The sequence below is a fragment of the Scyliorhinus canicula genome, chromosome 13, assembly GCF_902713615.1.
Source record: "Scyliorhinus canicula chromosome 13, sScyCan1.1, whole genome shotgun sequence".
Lineage (NCBI taxonomy): Eukaryota > Metazoa > Chordata > Chondrichthyes > Carcharhiniformes > Scyliorhinidae > Scyliorhinus > Scyliorhinus canicula.
Window position 1 is genome coordinate 135,801,434 of NC_052158.1, and position 22,197 is coordinate 135,823,630.

Consider the following 22,197-nt stretch of genomic DNA (forward strand, 5'->3'; position numbering starts at 1 on the left):
GACAAGCCCAGGCATGCACAAGCATGCACAATACAATACAATACATATAATGCAATAACGTGGTTTACCACATTCACCCCTTTTTAAAAAAGAGTCCGGCGGGGATGAAGTGGTCTTAAAGGTCAAGTCTGTCGGGGGAAAGGGCAGCACGGTGGTGCAGTGGTTAGCATTGCTGCCTACGGCGCTGAGGTCCCAGGTTCGATCCCGGCTCTGGGTCACTGTCCGTGAGGAGTTTGCACATTCTCCCCGTGTCTGCGTGGGTTTCACCCCCACAACCCAAAGATGTGCAGGATAGGTGGATTGGCCATGCTAAATTGCCCCTTAATTGGAAAAAATAATTGGGTACTCTAAATTTAATTTTTTTAAAGTCTGTCGGGGGCCTTGACCTTCCGCCGTGATCGCCTGTGGTGTGGGCGCCGGCATCGAGACCTGCGCGTCTTCTTCACCCAGATGTTGAGTCGGCGAAGGGGGGGGGGTGGTGTATGGGATGGGCGGAGGTGGTGCTTGTCGCCGGTGGGCCTGTGGGTATCAGTTCGTGAGGGAGGTGGGCAGGGGTAGGGGAAGACGGTGTAGGGTGGGGGGTGGTGGTGATGGTCGCCGGGGAACCTGTAGGTGCCAAATCCCGAAGGGAGACCGTGTCCTGCCGCCAGTCCTGGTGTGCCATGTAGGCATATTGGGGGTTTGCATGGAGAAGCAGGACCTTCTCGACAAGGGGCCGGTTTTATGTCTCCTCGCGTGCTTCTCGAGAAGGATGGGCCCCGGGACTGACAGCCAGGACGGAAGTGAGACCCCGGAGGTGAATTTCCTGGGGAAGGCAAACATACGTTCATGAGGAGTCTCGTTGGTGGCAGTGCACAGGAGCGACCGAATGGAGTGGAGCGCGTCAGAGAGGACCTCCTGTCAGCGGGAGTCTGGGAGACTTTTCGGCCGTTGGGCCAAAAGGATGGCCTTCCAGACCATCACATTCTCCCTCTCCACCTGTCCGTTTCCCCGGGGGTTATAGCTGGTTGTCCTGCTGGAGGCGATGCCTTTGCTGAGCAGGAACTGACGCAACTCGTTGCTCATAAAGGAGGAGCCCCGATCACTGTGGATGTAGGCAGGGAACCCAAACAGGGAGAAAAGACTGTGCAGGGCCTTGATAATGGAGGCAGAGGTCATGTCAGAGCAGGGGATGGCAAAGGGGAATCTTGAGTACTCGTCAACGATGTTGAGGAAGTACACATTACGGTCAGTGGAGGGGAGGGGCCCTTTGAAATCGATGCTGAGGCGCTCAAAGGGGTGGGAGGCCTTTACCAGATGTGCTCTGTCTGGTCGATAGAAATGCGGTTTGCACTCCGCGCAGACCTGGCAGTCCCTGGTCATAGACCTGACCTCCTCGATGGAGTAAGGCAGGCTGCAAGCCTTGATGAAGTGGAAAAAATGGGTGACCCCCGGGTGACAGAGGTCGTTGTGGAGGGCCCAGAGTCGGTCTACCTGTGCGCTGGCACATGTACCGCGGGAGAGGGCATCTGGGGGCTCATTGAGCTTCCCCGGTCAAATACAAGATATCATAGCTGTAGGTGGAGAACTCGATCCTCCACCTCAGAATCTTGTCATTCTTGATCGAACCCCACTGTGTGTTATTGAACGCGAAGGCAATCGACTGTTGGTCAGTGAGGAGAGTGAATCGCCTGCCGGCCAAGTAATGCCTCCAATGTCTCACAGCTTCTACGATGGCTTGGGCTTCCTTTTCGACGGAGGAGTGTTGAATTTCAGAGGCATGGAGAGTGCGGGAGAAGAAAGCTACAGGTCTGCCCGCCTGGTTGAGTGTAGCGGCCAGAGCAAAGTCCGACGCATCGGTCTCCAATTGGAATGGGATGTACCCGTCTACAACCAATTGAAGGCCAGTCGGGCCTCAGCCGTCAGGGGAAAAATGGTGCATTTGATCAGTGGATGGCCCTTGTCCGCACAGTTGGGGATCCACTGGGCATAATAAGAGAAGAACCCCAGACATCTCTTCAGGACCTTGGGGTAGTGGGGAAGGGGGAGTTCCAGGAGGGGGCGCATGCGGTCGGGGTCAGGCCCCAGGACTCGGTGTTCCACGACGTAGCCGAGGATGGCTCGGCGGGTTGTGCGGAATACGCATTTCTCTCTATTGTACGTTAGGTTCAGGAGTTTAGCGGTGTGGAGGAAGTGCCGGAGGTTCTCGTCATGGTCCTGCTGGTCATGACAGCAGATGGTGACATTGTCGAGGTACGGGAATGTGGCCCCCAGCCTGTACTGGTCAACCATTCGGTCCATTTCCCTTTGGAAGACTGAGACCCCGTTGGTGACGCTGTAGGAGACCCTGAGGAAGTGATAGAGGCAGCCATCTGCCTCGAAGGCAGTGTATTGGTGGTCCTCTGGGCGGATAGGGAGCTGGTGGTACACGGACTTCAAGTCGACTGTGGAGAAGACTGGATACTGCGCAATCTGATTGACCAGGTCAGATATGTGGGGGAGGGGGTACGCATCGAGCTGTGTGTACCGGTTAATGGTCTGGCTGTAATCGATGACCATCTGGTGCTTCTCCCCAGTCTTGACGACCACCACTTGGGCTCTCCAGGGGCTGTTACTAGCCTCAATGATTCCCTCTCGCAGGAGTCGCTGGACCTCCGACATGATGAAGGCCCAGTCCTGGGCACTGTAGCGTCTGCTTCTGGTAGCGACGGGCTTACAGTCCAGGGTGAGGTTTGTGAAGAGGGAGGGTGGGGCGACCTTAAGGGTCGCGAGACTACAGATGGTGAGGGGAGGCAGGGGTCTGCCGAACTTTAAGGTAAGGCTCTGGAGATGGCACTGGAAGTCGAGCCCCAGTAACAGGGCAGCGCAGAGATGGGGGAGGACATAGAGCCTAAAGTTAGTGTACTCTACGCTTTGTACAGTAACGGTCGCGACACAGTACCCCTAGATTTCTACTGCGTGGGATCCAGAAGCCAGGGAGATTTTTTGGGTTGCGGGTAGGATGGGGAGGGCGCAGTGCCTTACCGGTGTATGAAGCTGTCCGTGCTCCCAAAGTCGAAAATCAGGCTGTCTCGTACCCGTTGATCCGGACGGTCATTGTGGACTTCGCGAGGTGGTGCCGCCGGGACTGGTCGAGTGCGATGGAGGTGAGCGTCGGAAGTCGGTCGGTAGGCCGGTCGGAGGCAGCGGCGGCCAGCATGCGGTCGGGTGAGCTGGGCTCCTGGGAGGCTGCGGAGTGGTCCCAAGATGCGGCCCCCATGAGTCGCGTGTGGCAGGTGGCATCTGCGATGGCGTCCAAGATGGCGGCCCCCGTAGGTTGCACGTGAAGTCCGAAATTAAAAATGGCGGCGAAGATGGCGGTGCCCATGGGTCGCACATGGCGGGTGGTGCGGCAGCTTGGGGCGGCCCCAACAGGCAGCAGGCAGCGCTGCTGGGCCTAGAAGATTTAGGGGGGATCGGGCCTGGCAGGCTTTTGCGAAATGGCCCTTCTTCCCACAGCTGTTACAATTTGCGTTCCGTGCCGGGCAGCGTTGTCTGGGGTGATTACCCTGGCCGCCGAAGTAGTACCCCGGGCCTCCGGCGTTGGCGGGCCGCTGTGCGGTGCAGGCTTGTGTTGCACCCGGGTCGGTTGATGGCTGCACCCTCGAGGCCCACGAGGTTGGAGGTGTAGGCACCTATGTTCTGGGAGGCCACCTCCAGCGAGTTGGAGAGTTGTACTGTATCTGGGAGGCCGAGTGTCCCCCCCCTTCTGGTAATCACAGGCGGATATAGTTAGAGTTCATGCCCGCGACATAAGCATCCCTGATCAGCAGCTCCGCGTGCTGGGTAGCCGGTATCGCCCGGCAGTCACAGTTCCGGCAGAGGATGCGCAAGGCACACAGGAATTCCGCGAGTGATTCCCCAGGGCATTACCGTCTTGTGGCGAGGAGGTGCCTAGCATATACTTGGTTAACGGATTTCACATATTGTTCTTTTAGCAGCGTTATTGCCTCCTCGTACGAGGGGGAGTCCCTGATGAGGTTAAAGATTCTTGGGCTCACCCGTGCATGGAGGACCTGCTTCTTCTGGAGGTCTGTGAGGTCTTTGTTGAAGGATGCAAGGTACGCCTCGAAGCAGCTTAGCCAGTGTTCAAACGTTTCTGTAGAGTCGGCTGCCTGTGGGTCCAGCTCCAAGCGATCAGGCTTGAGTGATGAGTTCATCTTTAGGAGTTTAGTGTATTAAATTGGTACACCATCAATAACACACGATGAGTGATGAACGTAACTGAGGCTTTAATACACTAAACAGCAAGCTTCCTGCCTCTGGACCCGAACTGGGTCGGAGGCGGACACTTGCTACCTTTATGCATAAGCCCAAGGGGAGGAGCCACAGGCAGAGCCAGCCTGGACAAGCCCAGGCATGCACAAGCATGCACAATACAATATATATAATGCAATAACGTGGTTTACCACACCCCCTCTCCCCTTGCCCTCGTCCTCTGAAACTTCCACACCCAAATACACATACAAATAGAAGCAAGGTGAACACAAACAATTAATATCTATTTCTAACAAACCTAAAAAAAAAGAAGAACCCTAAGCTCATTATCTAAAAAACTATTATGTCAACCCTGCAACACCGCTCCCGTTATCTAATTCTTAGGTTAGCAGGGACGCTGGCAACTAGAGTGAAGAAAAATGGTTACAAACAACAAAATACTAAACCCCATAAACCGTTTTCATAACAATCAGAACAGAACCCCACATAAATCTAAACCCCACCCCAAATCTAAGCCTAAACTGTAAAAATTCAACCCAACAGGAAGAGGAAAATGCAGAAGTAAACGTGGAACCCCAACAATTCAAGATTCCCGTCCCCAACACTGAAAAAAACTCAATCACACCATGCCCAAGCCATGTTTCTTTGCAATGGAGACCGCCTCTCACGGCACATCAAATAAATAGGCTGTTCCCTCGAAACTCACTCTTAGCCAAGCCAGGTACACTACACTGAATCGGACTCCATGGGCGAAATTCTCCCCTACCTGGCGGGGCGGGGGGTCCCGGCGTAGCGGAGTAGCGCCAACCACTCCGGTGTCGGGCCTCCCCAAAGGTGCGGAGAATTGGGGCTAGGCCCGCGCCGGAGTGGCTCCCACTCCGCCGACTGGCGCCAACGGCCTTTGGCGCTACGCCGGCCGGCGTCGGGGCTGGCCAAAAGGCCTTCGCCGGCCGGCGTGAGTCCGCGCATGCGCAGGAGCGTCAGCGGCTGCTGACGTCACCACCGGCGCATGCGTGGTAGGGGGGGGTCTCTTCCACCTCCACCATGGTGGAGGCCGTGGCGGCGGCGGAAGAAAAAGAGTGCCCCCCACGGCACTGGCCCGCCGGCCGATCGGTGGGCCCTGATTGCGGGCCAGGCCACCGTGGGGGTACCCCCCGGGGTCCGATCGCCCCGTGGCCCCCCCCCCCCCCCAGGACCCCAGGGGCCCACTCGCGCCACCCATCCCGCCGGCAGAGGTGGTTTAAACCACATCGGTGGAATTGGCCTGTCAGTGGCGGGACTCCAGCCCATCGCGGGCCAGAGAATCGCCACAGGGGGCCCGGCGATTGCCGCGGGGGGCACGCCGATTCCCGGGTGGCGGAGAATTCCGGCCACGGTGGGGGCGGGATTTACGCCGGCCCCGGGCGATTCCCCGACCCTGCAGAGGGTTTGAGAATTCCGCCCCATATTTCTACAGGGCGGCCTTGGCTTTCTTCGCCAGCTCTGCTCCCACTTCTTGGTAAAATCTGATGATATTGCCTTCTGATTTGAAGTCACGATGTTCCCTAGCCCATCTCAGAACCCACATTTTCTCTTTGAAGTTATGGAACTTTATTATTACCACATGCGGGGGATCCTCAGGACGAAGCCTGAAATGAAATGAAAATCGCTTATTGTCACAAGTAGGCTTCAAATGAAAAGCCCCTAGTCACCACAGTCCGGCACCTGTTCGGGGAGGCTGGTACGGGAATTGAACCGTGCTGCTGGCCTACCTTGGTTTGCTTTCAAAGCCAGCTATTTAGCCCAGTGTGCTAAACCAGTCCCTAAACCAGCCTCTGCTGGGGTGTATGGTGGGCTCAGTCCAACCATATAGGAGGGGACGTGAGTCCGCCCTCCTCCACCATCTTCCCGAACATCTCTGCAAAGTACTCCATGCACGTTGGGCCTTCCATCCCCTCTCACAACCGCACAATTCGAACATTTTGCCCCGCAACCAGTTCTCTAAATCGTTCACCTTAACCTTCAGCGATTTATTTGTTTTGGCCATCAGAGACATCTCCATTTCCAGTGAGGCAGTCTGATCACTATGTCTCAAAAGGGGCACTTCCATGTCTTTTATCGCGGCTCCATGGGCTTTCATAGTTTCGATGGTCTCCTCCAGAGCCACTCGGATGGAGACCAAGGCCTGCCTCCTCCATCAATTTCTAGAGGTCCTCCTCCACAACCCGCCAGTGTTTATCGACTTCTTTCGCCAATGTACTAGAAAGCATCTCGGCTGTTAGTGGAGTGGCCGGAGCCCCGGAGGATGATTAAGGATGGGAACTGTTGAGGAGGAAGAAAATCTAATTTATGATCCTTATTAAAAATTAGCTACAATGTAACACCAAAATTGGCATCAGCTAATAAGGATCATAAATTTGATCTGAATATATGTGAGACCAACCTGTAACTGCTTCAGTTGTCATTTGATAACTTTGTGCATGTGCGGTGCAAAGGTGCAGGAACCTCAAGTGAAATACAAGCATTATATCTAGGTATTCCCTTCCTTCATTAGATAACATTACAGAGAGAACCCCTATTCTGTTTCCCTGCTCAGGCTTTTAGGCGGACAACATCAAAAACAGAGTTCCCCATTCTTTACAAAGGTGAATCAAACTGTGGGAATATGCTAAAGTCCAGCATGTGGCAAGCATCGCTCTGGTTGTCACGCAGATGTATTCTAGCTGTCAATGTGTCCCACAAGTACGGAATACTACATTAAGAAAGCCAAAGGAATTGCTCCAAGTAGCAGAAGCTACGTTTCATATTTTGTTCGGTTTAAATTTTTTATCTGTTAATTATAAGATGGTTGAAATGCTCAATATGCTTGTTGATGTATCTCTAAATTTTGATTAAAATGTTTTTTCTTGGGTTCTTGAACAAAGTATATTTACAGTTATGTGCACAGAATCAAATTTATATGCATAGAAGAGAAAACTAAAGAAAAAAAACTGGGACGGTATTATGTACTAGCTCGACAACAGCAACTCTGTACAGTTAGCAATATTATTTGTAGCACGTAAGTAGGCACCTGCTTGTGTGTATGTGTGTATGTGTGTGCGGTGGGAAGGGGAGGGGGAGGGGGGGGGGGGGGGGAGACTGGGGAGGTACATATACATTTGGGTGCCAGAGAAACAATTACATCGGTTATGTCCAATACAGAGAGGGCAATATGGGAATGGATCTGGTGCTGGTGTTGTTATTTGCTTCTCCCGGACGGTTTTCGCTGCCGTTGTTGTCTCGCATTCACCTCCGCTTTGGCCATTCATCCTGTCTTTTGCCCATATTTTCCTTGCTCTCTGTTCCTGTATTTGCCAAGTTTGTTGTCGTTTCCTGTGCTCTCCATCCAGCTATCATTCCCTTGCCCCTCCCCCCCGGTTCCCCTCAATTGTTCCCTGCCTCCTCCCTCTTCCTCCCTCCCCCCTCCCCTTCTCCTGTGGTTCGCCTTTCTTTTCTCTTAGGTTTAGCTGCCCCCCCACCCCCCCCCCCCCTCCACCTGCCCCGGTCTACCCCTCCCTCTCACGCCTTGGCTACTTTCCCCTGATTCTTGGCTACCTGGCTATTGTTCTGCTTGTTCGTTGGCCACAAACAGGTCCCGGAACAATTGGGTGAATGGCTCCTCCCACGTTCTGTGGAAGATGTCGTCTGACCCTCAGATGGTGAATTTGATTTTCTCCAGTTGGAGAGATTCTGAGAGGTTGGACAGCCAGTCTGCAGCTTTGGGTGGTGCTGCTGACCGCCAGCCGAACAGGATACTACAGCGGGCGATCAGGGAGGCAAAGGCAAGGGCGTCCGCCCTCCTCCCCAGGAATAGATCTGGCTGGTCTGATACCCCGAAGACAGCCACTTTCAGGCATGGATCCACCCTCACCCCCACCACTTTGGACATTGCCTTAAAGAAGGCTGTCCAGTATCCTGCAAGTCTGGGGAAGACCAGAACATGTGGGCGTGGTTGGCCGAGCCTCCTTGGCACCGTTCACATCTATCCTCCACCTCCGGGAAGAATCTACTCATTCGAGTTCTTGTTAAGTGCACTCAATGTACCGCTTTTAGTTGCGTCAGGTTGAGTCTTGCGCCATGGAGGTGGAGTTGACCTGATGCAGTGCTTCGCTCCAGAGTCCCCACCCTTTTTTAATCCCTAGGTCTTCCTCCCATTTCCTTTTTGTTGCGTCCAGTATGGTGTTGGCCCTTTCTGCCAGTCACTCATACAGGTCCCTACAGTTCCCTTTATCTAGGATGCTTGCGTCCAGTAACTCTTCCAGTATGTCTGTCGTGGCAGTTATGGGTACGTACTTGTCTCCTTTCGTAGGAAGTTTTTGAGTTGCAGGTACCTTAGCTCGTTCCCCCTGGCTAGCTGGAATTTCTCCGTTAGTTCATCCAGTGTTGCAATCCCGCCGTCCGTATATAGTCCCTAACTGTCAGTGTCCTTCCGTCCTGTCCCCACTTTTTGAAGGTGTTGTCAGTCAGCGCTGGTGTGAACCTATGGTTGTTGCAGATGGGAGCTTTGTCTGACATTTTGGTCAGGCCAAATTGCTGCCGCAGTTGGTTCCTGGACTGGAGAGTGGACATCACCACCGGGCTGCTGGAGTGTTTTTTGGGTGGGGATGGGAGTGTCGCCGTGGCGAGGGCCCGGAGGGAGGTCCCCTTGCAGGAGGCCTCCTCCGCGCATACCCAATCGGCTTCTGGCTCCTTGATCCATCCCCTTATTCGCTCGGCTGTTGCCGCCCAGTGGTAGAATTGTGTATCTCTAAATTGTTGGTTTCCTTTAGCCTCCAAGGGTCTTGGGTGTCTCCAAAGCAACAGAATAGGGCTGCTGCTGGTTCTTGCCCGTGCTAAACATTTTTTGGCTTATTTTCTCAGCTGGCTTGCTTTTGCAGGAGGTGGACGTATTGCCGTAGACATGTGTGTCTCCTTGGGTAATTATATTTTAGCTTGACGGATATAATGTTCATGAGTTTGGTCTGTTGTTACAGCTCATCATTTTGCTGCTACTTAAAACCTCTTGTGAAGTCTAATAGGGATGATTATAAATACAGGCTTTTAATTTAAGCAGAAACTTTTACCATCAGGGCCCCCTTTTAATCAAGTATTTACAAAGTTCTATAATTAATTCAAACTTTTGTTTTATGTTTTTAGTCTTTTTCTCGTGTTGTTTTTAATCGTACCAAGATCGTAAAGATGAAGGCCATTTGGCTCCTGTAGCTTATCCTTCTATAGACACACACAGTACCTCAATCATAGAACTTCTTCAATTATTTCAGTGTATTTGTGTCTGCTGCTCTTCCTGGAAGACTATTCCAGTGTTAGTATTTGGTGTGTATATGAATACATCCTTAAATAATGGCAGATAAATTGGCAGCATCAAATAACAAGCTACATTGCCAATGCTGGGCAAATAATGGGCCGAGTTAGTTACTATCTCGTCATGTTGCACATATTTGTTTTTCAAAGCTCAGTCAACAAGTAGGGGACACTCATACATTAGCATTCCTGGGCGTCTGTGTGAATGTTCAGTCTAGATTGCTAAAACCTAATTAGCTGTGTCCACAGAACCAAATTATACAGTGCAGTAGGCCATTTAGACGGGAGGCCTACACTGGCTTTCTAAAAGAGCTATTCATTTAGTCCTAATGTCTGCCATTTCTCCATAGTGTTTAAAGTTTTTCTTTCTGACATTCACTTCTAAAACCATTTCTCTCGACCCTTATGTTGCTAACTAAATTATCAGACATTCACAGGATGTGGGTGTCACTGGCTAAGGCAGCATTTTTTGCCCATCTCTAAATGTCCTTGAGAAGGTTGTGGTGAGCCGCTTTCTTGAACTGTTGCAACTCATGTTCTGTAGGTACACTCACAGTGCTGTTAAGAAGGGAGTTCTAGGATTGTGATCCAGTGACAATGAAGGAATGATGATGTAGTTAAAAGTCAGGATGATGTATGACTTTGAAGGAAATTTGCAGATAGTGGTGTTACCATTCATCCGCTGCCTTTGTCCTTCCAGGTGGTAGAGGTCATGGATTTGGAAGGTGCTGTTGCTGCAGTTCAGCTTGTTTGGTACACACTGCTGCCACTATGCATCAGTGGTGGAGGGAGTGAATGGTTAAGGTGATGGATGGGATGCCAATCAAGTGGACAGGTTTGCCTTGATGGTGTTGAGTTTCTTGAGTGTTGTTGGAGCTGCACTCATCCAGGCATGTGGAGAGTATTCCAAAAGAATCCCAACTTGTGCCTTATAGATGATGGACAAGCTTTGTGGAGAAGAGTTATTCACTATAGAAATGCCAGCCTCTGACCTGCTCTTGTAAACTCAGTATTTATATGGCTGGTCCAGTTTCAGTTCAGCTTCTTGTTATTGGTAACTCAGACGACGTTGATAATGGGAAATTGAGTGATGGTAATGCCATTGAATGTAAAGCAGAGATGGTTAGATTTTCTCTTGTTGGAGATTGTCATTACCTGTCACTTATGTGGCATAAACGTTATTTACTACTTATCAGCCCTAGCCTGAATATTGTACTGAATATTGCATATGGACACGGATTGCTTCAGTGTCTGAAGAGTCTTGCATGATGTTGATCATGTAGAAATCATCAGGGAACATCCCCACTTCTCACCTTAATTTGGATCAAATGTCATGGATGATGCATCTGAAGATAGTTGGATCTAGGTCACTACCCTGAGGAACTCGTACAGCGATGTCCTGGGACTGAGGTGATTGACCTCCAACAACCACAACCATCTTCCTCTGTATTAGGTATGACATCAACCAGTGGAGAGTTTTACTCTTGATTTCCATTGACTTTAGTTTGACCAGGGCTTGATGTCACACTTGGTCAAATGCTGCATTGATATCAAGGGTCAGTCACTCTCATTTCACCTCTTGAGTTACCTCTTTGGTCCAGCAACAGGCTAAGTTGTAATGGGATCAGGAGTCGAGTGGCTCTAGCGGAACCCAAACTGAGCGTCAGTGAGCAGGTTATTGCTGTTCATTCGAGGAGCAGAAATTTCCTCCAATTAACATACGAACATATGAACTTACAAATTAGGAGCAAGAGTGGGCCATTCGTCCTCTCAAACCTTCTCCGCCATTTCATAAGATCAAGGCTGATTCCCAACTCAATATTGAGAAGACTGAAGCCATTGCTTTCTATCCCTGCTCCAAACTCCATGCCCTAGCCTCTGATTCTACCCTCTGCTTGCTAAAAAAATGAGATTAAGTTAACCTGTTTGTAACCTTGGTGTCACATTTGTTCCAGAGATTAACTTCTGACCTTATATTCATACCATCACTAAGTCCACCTTTTACCACCTCTGTAATGTTTTCATTGTTAGTAGGCTCTGTTGTCATGTAATCTTACATAACTGATGACGCAGACTGTCTACTTATGTATTTAACATTAATCCTTTACACAGCATGTAACATTTCTCTTCTTCAGACCCAACTCAGCTCATCTGCTGCCGAAATCCTCATCCATGCCTTTGTTATCTCTAAACTCGACATTTCCAACACACTGATATCCCACATTCCACCCTCCATAAATTTGAGCTCTTCCAAAACTCTGCTTCCCATATCTTAACTCACAGCAAATCCCATCCCACCATAACCCCCATGCTCGCTAACGTCTCGGTCATGAAATATCTTGCTTTTAAAATTCTCATCTTTGATTGCCAATCCTGCCATGGCCTTGCTCATCTCTATCTCTGTAATCTCCTCTGGTCCCACAAACCTCTGAAATACCTGTGCTCCTCTAATTCTGCCATCTTGTGGATTGGGATGAGAATAGATGCCTGATGGGCAGCGCAGACACAATGGGTTTCTATGACTCTAATTGCTTCACCATGGATGGCAATAGATAGGAGGCTGTCATTTATATCAAATTTAAAGGTATTGTCTGATGCATTCAGGTAAATCATTTTAATTTGATTACCGTTGCTTTCTTTGGGATCCATGGCTGCTGGAACAGTAACTAGTTAGGTGGGTCTACAAAAGATTTTTGACTGGGCTCTGGCAAATTTCCATTTGGATTCAATGCATGTGATGATTGAGATGTCATTGTGACCTGAAGCAGATGAAGAGCCCAAGGATCTGTTTCTGCAAAGTAAAGGGGAAGCAGTAGACAGATTTTGCAGGAAGTCTTCGTCCACCAGTGTATAAGGTAAGAACTTCATGCATACAGTTTGACGAGAAACAGTGTGTAATAAGCCCTTGATTATCGGGGAAGCCACAAATCTAAAGTACCTACTGCAGCATCACCTGCGGCCTGGCCACAATGGCATTACTAGCATCACAGCTACTGACTACAAGTATGGTCCCGATCACTTGCTTGAAGCTCAGGTTTTCACAATTGGATTCATCTTCCAACCATTGTTATAAAGAATGGGGATCTCTATTTCTCTTGTGGCCAACACAAAGGCTACTATCCTGAGTAGAACAATAGAATGGGGGGGCTCACTCCATGGTGTCAAGATGGGTAACAGATGGAAATAACACCACGTAAATGAAGAACAGAATATCCCTGAGCAAATCAATAGACATGCTCCAAGTTGCATTTTGCAGTTTCTGCATTCTCACATCATGCATGCACAAACCCCACAAAATATCTTATGAGCCAATTATTGTCCATGCAAATACTCTGGTCAAATTCATGATCCATGTTCTGTACAAAATTACTTCAGTGCGGTTAGTTGAGGTTGTAATGGGGCACCTAAATTGTCTTCAGCAACAAAGTGTGCTCACGAAAATCAACAGCATGTGTCTGTACAGGGTTTCAGTCGCAGCTTTTGTGCCTTGCACATAGAAATATACAGAGAAAATAGAAGCAGGAGGGGGCCATTCAGCGTTTAAGCCTGCTTCGCCATTCATTATGATCATAGCTGATCATCAAGTTCAATACAATGATCCAGCATCCCACCATACTCCCCCCCCCCCCCCCCCCCCCCCCCCCCAATTATCCCTTGATCCTTTTAGCCCCAAGAGCTATATCTAACTCCTTCTTGGAATTACACAACTTTTAGCTTCAACTACTTTTTGTGCTAGTGAATTCCACAGATTCACCACTGTCTGGTTGAAGAAATTTCTCCTTATCTCAGTCCTAAAAGGTTTACCCTTTTCCTCAAAGTATGACCCCTAGTTCTGGACTCCGCCACCATTGGGGAACATTTTTTCTGAATCTTCCCTGTCTAATACAGTGATACTGGAATTTTATAAGTTTCTATGAGATCCCCTCTCACTCTTCTAAACTCCAATGAATATAACCCTAACTGACTTAGTCTCTCCTCATATGACTATCCCACCGTCCCAGGAATCAGCCTGGTAAACCTTTGCTGCACTCCCTCCATAGCAAGAATATCCTTCCTCAGATAAGGACACCAAAACTTATACCCATTAAATAATGAAAATTTTATAATATTTGTGTTTGGAAAAATATTTTAAGTTGTGTAATAACTACCACTGACTGGTCCAGAAATTTTCAGGCAGGTAATCGAGTGAATATTATGCAGAAAGCAGCACAGTGCAACTGTAATGTGTAAGACAGATAATATATATAAAACAGATTATTTGATATCAACTTAATGGTCCTGGAGACAAGAGCAATACTGTGAGTTACCATAAGAAATGGGAAGAGGAATAGGCCGTTCAGCCCCTCTAGCCTGCTCCACCATTCAATAGGATCATGGCTGATCTGGCATTCCTCACATCCTCTTACCTGCCTTTTCCCCATAACCCTCAATTCCCTTACCGATCAAGAATCCATCTTAGTTTTAAATAGGAACAAGGACTTTGCCCGCACAGCTCTCTGTGACAAGGAGTTCCAAAGACTTTCAACCCTCTGAGAGAATAAATTCCCCCTTATCTCAAATCTTAAATTGGCTCCCTCTTAATCTGAGACTATGCCCTCTGGAAAAGGTAAAGTGTAAAAATGGCAGGAGATCCCAGACCCGTGTTATGCTCCTCGTGCTCAATGTGGGAGTTCAGGGACGCAGCCGATGCCCCTGACTCCTTCATGTGCGGGAAGTGTGTCCAGCTGCAGCTCGTTAGACCGCATGACGGCTCTGGAGCTGCGGATGGACTCACTTTGGAGCATCCGCAATGCTGAGGAGGTCGTGGATAGCACGTTCAGTGAGTTGGTCACACCGCAGATTAGGATTGGTGAGGGAGACAGGGAATGGGTGACCAAAAGACAGAGAAAGAGTAGAAAGGCAGTACAGGTGTCCCCTGCGGTCATCTCCCTCCAAAACAGGTATACCCTTTTGGATACTGTTGGGGGAGATGACTCACCAGGGGAAGGCAGTAGTAGCCAGGCTCATGGCACCGTGGCTGGCTATGCTCCACAGAAGGGCGGGAGAAAGACTGGCAGGGCTATAGTCATAGGGGATTCAATTGTAAGGGGAGTAGACAGGCATTTCTGTGGTCGAAAACGAGACACCCGAATGGTATGTTGCCTCCCGGGTGCACAGGTCAGGGATGTCTCAGATCGGCTGCAGGACATACTGAAGTGGGAGGGTGAACAGCCAGTTGTCGTGGGGCATATAGGCACCAACGATATAGGTAAAAAACGGGATGAGGTCCTACAATCAGAATTTAGGGAGTTAGGAGATGTTAAAAAGTAGGACCTCAAAGGTAGTAATCTCAGGATTGCTGCCAGTGCCACGAGACAGTGAGAGTAGAAATTCAAGAATAGTCAGAATGAATATGAGGCTTGAGAGATGGTGCAAGAGGGAGGGGTTCAGATTTTTGGGACATTGGAACCGGTTCTGGGGGCGGTGGGACCATTACAAATTGGATGGTCTACACCTGGGCAGGACTGGAACCAATGTCCTAGGGGTGCTTTTGCTAACACTGTTGGGGAGGTTTTAAACTAATGATGGGAAACAGATTAGGAATTTAGAGGACAGTAAAGAGGCAGCATCTAAGGCCAGTAAGGTACTAGATAATAAACTCAATGTGACTAAGGGGAAGTGTAGACAGGGAAGAGATGATGAACGCAAATGGACAGATGGTCTGGGGTGCATTTGTTTTAAACCGAGGTGTAGCAGGTAAGACAGATGAACTTAGGGCTTGGATTAGTACCTGGGAATATGATTTTATTGGTATTACTGAGACTTGGTTGAGGGAAGGGCAAGACTGGCAACTAAATATCCCAGGGTCTAGATGCTTCAGGAGGGATAGAGAGGGAGGTAAAAGGGGTGGAGGAGTTGCATTACTGGTTAGAGATGATATCACAGCTGTGATTAAGGAGGGCTCAATGGAGGATTCGAGCACTGAGGCAATATGGGTAGAGCTAAGAAATAGGAAGGGTGCAGTAACATTGTTGGGACTTTACTACAGGCCTCCCAAAAGCGAGCGTGAAGTAGAGGTACAAATATGTAGACAGATTATAGAAAAATGTAGGAGCAATAGGGTGGTCGTGATGGGAGATTTTAACTTCCCCAACTGCTACCGACAGCACGGTAGCATTGTGGATAGCACAACTGCTTCACAGCTCCAGGGTCCCAGGTTCGATTCCAGCTTGGGTCACTGTCTGTGCGGAGTCTGCACATCCTCCCTGTGTGTGCGTGGGTTTCCTCCGGGTACTCCGGTTTCCTCCCACAGTCCAAAGATGTGCAGGTTAGGTGGATTGGCCATGATAAATTGCCCTTAGTGTCCAAAATTGCCTTTTGTGTTGGGTGGGGTTACTGGGTTATGGGGATAGGGTGGAGGCGTTGACCTTGGGTAGGGTCCTCTTTCCAAGAGCCAGTGCAGACTCGATGGGCCGAATGGCCTCCTTCTGCACTGTAAATTCTATGAAAAACATTGAATGGGACTCTTGTAGTGTTGGAGGCATAGATGGAGCAGAATTTGTAAGGAGCATCCAGGAGAGTTTTTTTAGAGCAGTATGTAAATAGACCAACTCGGGAAGGGGCCATACTGGACCTGGTATTGGGGAATGATCCCGGCCAGGTGGTTGAAGTTTCAGTCGGTGATTACTTTGGGAATAGTGATCACAATTCCGTAAGTTTTAGAATATTCATGACCCAAGACGAGAGTGGTCCTAAAGGAAGAGTGCTGAATTGGGGAAAGGCCAAGTATAACAAAATTCGGCAGGAGCTCGGGAATGTGGATTGGAAACAACTGTTTAAGGGTAAATACACATTTGAAATGTGGGAGTCTTTTAAGGAAAGATTGATTAGAGTGCAGGACAGACATGTCCCTGTGAAAATGAGGGATAAAAATGGCAAGATTGGGGAACCATGGATGATGGGTGGAATTGTGAGACTAGCTAAGATGAAAAAGGAAGCATACATAAGATCTAGGCGAATTAAAACTGATGAAGCTTTGGAGGAATATCGAGAAAGTAGGACAAATCTCAAACGCGCAATAAAGAGGGCTAAAAGGGGTCATGAAATATCTTTGGCTAACAGGGTTAAGGAAAATCCCAAAGCCTTTTATTCATATATAAGGAGCAAGAGGGTAACTAGAGAAAGGATTGGCCCACTCAAAGACAAAAGAGGGAATTTATGCGTGGAGTCAGAGGAAATGGGTGAGATTCTTAATGAGTACTTTGTATCGGTATTCACCAAGGAGAGGGACATGATGGATGTTGAGGCTGGGGATGGATGTTTAAATACTCTAGGTCAAGTCGGCATAAGGAAGGGGGACGTTTAAGGTATGCTAAAAGGCATTAAGGTGGACAAGTCCCCAGGTCCGGATGGGATCTATCCCAGGTTACTGAGGGAAGCGAGGGACAAAATAGTTGGGGCCTTAACAGATATCTTTGCAGCATCCTTGAGCACGGGTGAGGTCCCGGAGGACTGGAGAATTGCTAATGTTGTCCCTTTGTTTAAGAAAGGTAGCAGGGATAATCCAGGGAATTATAGACCTGTGAGCTTGACGTCAGTGGTAGGCAAACTGTTGGAGAAGATACTGAGGGATAGGATCTATTCACATTTGGAAGAAAATAGACTTATCAGTGATAGGCAGCATGGTTTTGTGCAGGGAAGGTCATGTCTTACAAACCTAATAGAATTCTTTGAGGAAGTGACAAAGTTAACTGATGAGGGAAGTGCTGTAGATGTAATATACATGGACTTCAGTAAAGCATTTGATAAAGTTTCCCATGGCAGGTTGATGGAAAAAGTGAAGTCGTATGGGGTTCAGGGTGTACTAGCTAGATGGATAAAGAACTGGCTGGGCAACAGGAGACAGAGAGTAGTGGTGGAAGGGAGTGTCTCAAAATGGAGAAAGGTGACTAGTGGTGTTCCACAGGGATCCGTGCTCGGACCACTGTTGTTTGTGATATACATAAATGATCTGGAGGAAGGCATAGGTGGTCTGATTAGCAAGTTTGCAGATGATACTACGATTGGTGGAGTTGCAGATAGCGAGGAGGACTGTCAGAGAATACAGCAAAATATAGATAGATTGGAGAGTTGGGCAGAGAAATGGCAGATGGAGTTCAATCCAGGCAAATGCGAGGTGATGCATTTTGGAAGATCTAATTCAAGAGCGGACTATACGGTCAATGGAAGAGTCCTGGGGAAAATTGATGCACAGAGAGATCTGGGAGTTCAGGTCCATTGTACCCTGAAGGTGGCAATGCAAGTCGATAGAGTAGTCAAGAAGGCATACAGCATGCTTGCCTTCATTGGACGGGGTATTGAGTACAAGAGTTGGCAGGTCATGTTACAGTTGTATATGGCTATGGTTAGGCCACATTTGGAATACTGCATGCAGTTCTGGTCACCACATTACCAGAAGGATGTGGATGCTTTAGAGAGGGTGCAGAGGAGGTTCACCAGGATGTTGCCTGATATGGAGGGTGCTAGCTATGAAGAAAGGTTGAGTATATTAGGATTGTTTTCGTTGGAAAGACGGAGGTTGAGGGGGGACCTGATTGAGGTCTACAAAATTATGAGAGGTATGGACAGGGTGGATAGCAACAAGCTTTTTCCAAGAGTGGGGGTGTCAATTAAAAGGGGTCACGATTTCAAGGCGAGAGGGGGAAAGTTTAAGGGAGATGTGCGTGGGAAGTTTTTTATGCAGAGGGTGGTGGGTGCCTGGAACGCTTTGCCAGCGGAGGTGGTAGAGGCGGGCACGATAGCATCATTTAAGGTGTATCTGGACAGATATATGAACGGGCGGGGAACAGAGGGAAGTAGATCCTTGGAAAATAGGCAACAGGTTTAGATAAAGGATCTGGATCGGCACAGGCTGGGAGGGCCAAAGGGCCTGTTCCTGTGCTGTAATTTTCTTTGTTTGTTGGTCTTAGACTCTCCTACGAGGAGAAACATCCACTCAACATTTACCCTGTCAAGCCTCTTAAAAATCTTAAATGTTTCAATGAGATCACCTCTCATTCTTCGAAATTCCAAAGAGTAGAGTCCCAACCTGTTTAACCTTTGCTCAATGTGGTAGTCACCACTGATGTATATATTGTATGTCGATGTAGGTGCTTTATGGTAAGGCCCTGTACTACAGGTACAGGGGTAGTTCCCTGCCTGCTGGCTCCACCCAGTAGGCAGAGTATAAATATGTGTGCTCCCCATACAGCAGCCATTTCGCCAGCTGCTGTAGGAGGCCACACATCTTAATAAATCCTTGATTGCATCCAACTCTCGACTTTGTGTAATTGATCGTGCGTCACTCATAAGACAATTCCTCCATACCGGGATCATCCTAGTGAACCTTCTCTGAACCACCTCCAATGAAATAATATCTTTCCTTAAATAAAGGGACCAGAACTGCTCTCGGTAATCTGCAGTCTATGGTTGTTCTGGAGAGAAACTAGCATTCTGAGGAAAGAAAGATACTAACACATTTCTGAAGCAAAAGAATCCCTTGTTTTAAACAAAACAAACTGTTAAGCATTGTGAGTCCCACATTGGCCTCCACTAGTCCGGCTCTAATCCCTCCTCGAGTCAGTGTGCCGGATGTGATGTGTGGTTTCCGGTTGGGCGTGTGTCCGCCCCCAGTCCCTCCCCCGAGCTCCCTGATGTGTTAGTGTGTGTGTGTCCTCTCTGGGTATCTCGCTCAATCTGGTCTCCATGGCGGCCAAGCGTAAGCAAGAGGAGAAGCACCTGAAGCTGCTGCGGGACATGACAACGCTGCAGCACAACAGGAAATGCTTCGACTGCGACCAGAGAGGCCCGACCTATGTCAACATGACCATCGGCTCCTTCGTCTGCACGTCCTGCAGCGGCATCCTGTGAGTATGAGAGCCCGGGGCGGCGAGGCCTCCCTGTCAGCGCCCCGCCCAGCACAGCATCACACAAAGCGAAGGAAGAGATGGAGCATGTCAGGGAGCCACACACACAAAACCAGCCCACAAGACATGAGGGGAGATGGAGGATTGCAGACAGGAGAAGTAGAAAATAGAGATGAAATATTCCGCGGGGAATTGGGGAGAGGGAGCTATTCTGCAGATCCTCAGGGAAGGGAGAGAGGCTCAGAGAAAGGGAGTAAGCATGCAAAGTCATGTCTCACCGAGATCAGCGACGGGGAGGGAATCCGTCCCAATAGTCGCCCAACTTCAGAACAGAGAGGGAGAGAATACAAGGGAAAGTGGTGAAAAGGAAGGGATGGCCATGCTGCAGAAAGCACAGAGTGGGTTTGATCATGATCCCAGATGTCGGGGGAGAGAGAGAGGCTGTCATAATTTGATCAAGAAACCCTTGGCCCAAGAGAGAGAAAAAAACCATTCTAAGTAATTAATGAAGGGAGACGGTATCCTTGAAATAATGCATAGTGTGCAGTCAAAATGCACAGTAGAATCAGCATATGCAAAATGAGTTGATGTCAACCAGATGAAAGATCAGAGAATACATTGGAAAATAATTTGGGTTTATTCATGTCATTCAGGTTGTTCCAAAGTGCTTCACAGCCAGTGGAATACTTTTTGATGTGCACTTACTATTGTAAGTAGTAGCCTTGAATGTAGATACATATAGTATATGAATGTTAATTATCGTCACCAAGGGAGAGCTATTGAGCTTACCAGCCTTTTAATAGATCTTATGTGTGCAAGAAGGCTTAAATACTTTGCAAAGATCATGTCAGTTAACAACCTGACAAGTGAGAGGATGAGTTAGATGTGACCATAGAATAGCAAGGGAGAGAACTTTCAATAGGAGAAACCAATATGTGTTTCAGGTAGTCAGCGAAAGTGGTTTCTAGGTGTTCAGATTTCAAGAGTGCCCCTCTGGGTTATTTGGTTGGTACCATCTGGGAAGCCAATGATTGAAAGGTTGGAATGAGATAGGGATGAGAAATTGAAGTGCCAAACCAGAAAGTCATTCTTGCAGGTAGAGTTATGATGTTTAGAGATGCATGTAAATTATTCTCAAGTGGTGGGGGTGGGTTCCTGTGTAACAGTAGAAGAAGTGAATTAATCGGTGTGGCAACTGCTGTCATTAAACTAGAAGATCTATGAAGAAGGGCTGAGAGGAGAGTAAATTTTGCAGAGACAAAGCTCCCACCAGGTATCAGAAGAGAAAAGAGGTGTAGTTGGTGCTTAGATCATGTTATAGGTAGTGAAAATGATCTGGTAGATTGAGAAAGAAGAGAAAGGTTGGGAACAGAGACACAGTAATGGATGTGATAATTGGCCGCGTTCTCAACAGACTAAGACGATGCCTAGCAAAGGAAAAAAAATTGCAAACGTCCGGTACAGAAAATGAATTTTGTTAAAGGTGCAAAGGGAGAAAATGAGTAAACGGCAATGTATCTTTACAGGAAGAAGATTGATAAGTAATTATAGCAGACTTGTAGGAAGTGTGGTTTCTGTGAGAAGCCTATCAACGGAGTTGTAGAGACCTGACCTGTCTTGTTTTGCGTTGCATTTTCAGTGGGCTGTGCTCTTCCCCTAATTATATATCTGTTTCTGTTTATCGTGAAGCAGTTTCCAATTTGACCAAGAAAATGTAATTTTTAAAATGTGGGTCTGCTCTAGTAGATAATTTGCCTGGTGTATTATCTGGGGAAGGTGTCTAGGATTGTTGTTTACATTTGACTTTTATTGTTTAAACCAGTCCCTCTAGAAATCAAAAACCATGCCTCTGTTTGGAGGAACACTATTGTGTCTACTAGAACTAAATTGAATAAAACAGGACTTGTTTTCTGTTGTTGATGAGTTCAGTCACAGGCTGTCTGGAGATATTTTGTATTCCGTTTTCAAATATGGGCAGCAGTGAAAAACAAAATGACCTCAATGTAAAGACTTGCAGAATGGGCTCAAATTGAACTCTCAGAAAAGGCAAAAACTATTCAAATGAGATTACATTTTATTGAAGATATAAATCTGTTCTCAATATTGTTAAATACCCAGAAGTCCCGAAAGATGTTAAGTGAATTGGACATTTTGAATTCTCCCTCAGTGTACCCGAACAGAAACCGGAGTGTGGCGACTGGGGGATTTTCACAGTAACTTCATTGCAGTGTTAATGTAAGACTATTTGTGACAATAATAAAGATGATGATGATTATCTTGTTCTTGGCACCATATTAATAAGCTTTGTAGAATGACATGGTGTTTGGTTCCTGCAAGTGTTATACCTAGGACAGAACACCTGTGCAATGTGGACGGCACCCCTGAGTGGAGCCACGACAAGCTGGCTCAATGCTGTGAACATTGTGTCCTAGTGGAGTCTGAGGACAGGTATCTCTACAACCTACAAAATGTCTCAATGGAGATAGAGGACAGGCCAGCCTTGCAGTGCATCCCTTGTACAATGTGCTCCCATAGGCAAGTTAGCTGTGTACTGTTGATGACATAGGAACAAGAGTAGGCCATTCAGCCTCTCAGGCCTGTTCTGCCATTCAATGAGATCAGGCTTATCTGTATCCTGCCTCTATCCAACCCCCTTAACTTCATAATACCTTTACACTTCCGGTAGGCAAAAATCCATCAGCCTTAAATTTAAAATTAATTGAACCAGTATCTATCTCTTTTTCTAAGAGTAAGTTCC

The 22,197-nt window shown here is 48.1% G+C and overlaps 1 protein-coding gene across 8 annotated transcripts in view; it reads left to right on the forward strand.

Annotated features, from left to right (window-relative positions):
- The first annotated feature begins 19,194 nt into the window (after window positions 1–19,194).
- The window catches only part of agfg1a (ArfGAP with FG repeats 1a), a 97,436-nt gene continuing 94,433 nt past the window's right edge, over window positions 19,195–22,197 (forward strand). For all 8 annotated transcript variants that reach the window (XM_038815145.1, XM_038815148.1, XM_038815150.1 and 5 more), the window contains exon 1: window positions 19,195–19,439. In XM_038815145.1, coding sequence (XP_038671073.1) covers window positions 19,279–19,439 — 161 coding nt within the window. In that variant the 5' untranslated portion in view covers window positions 19,195–19,278. The remainder of the gene's footprint in view (window positions 19,440–22,197) is intronic.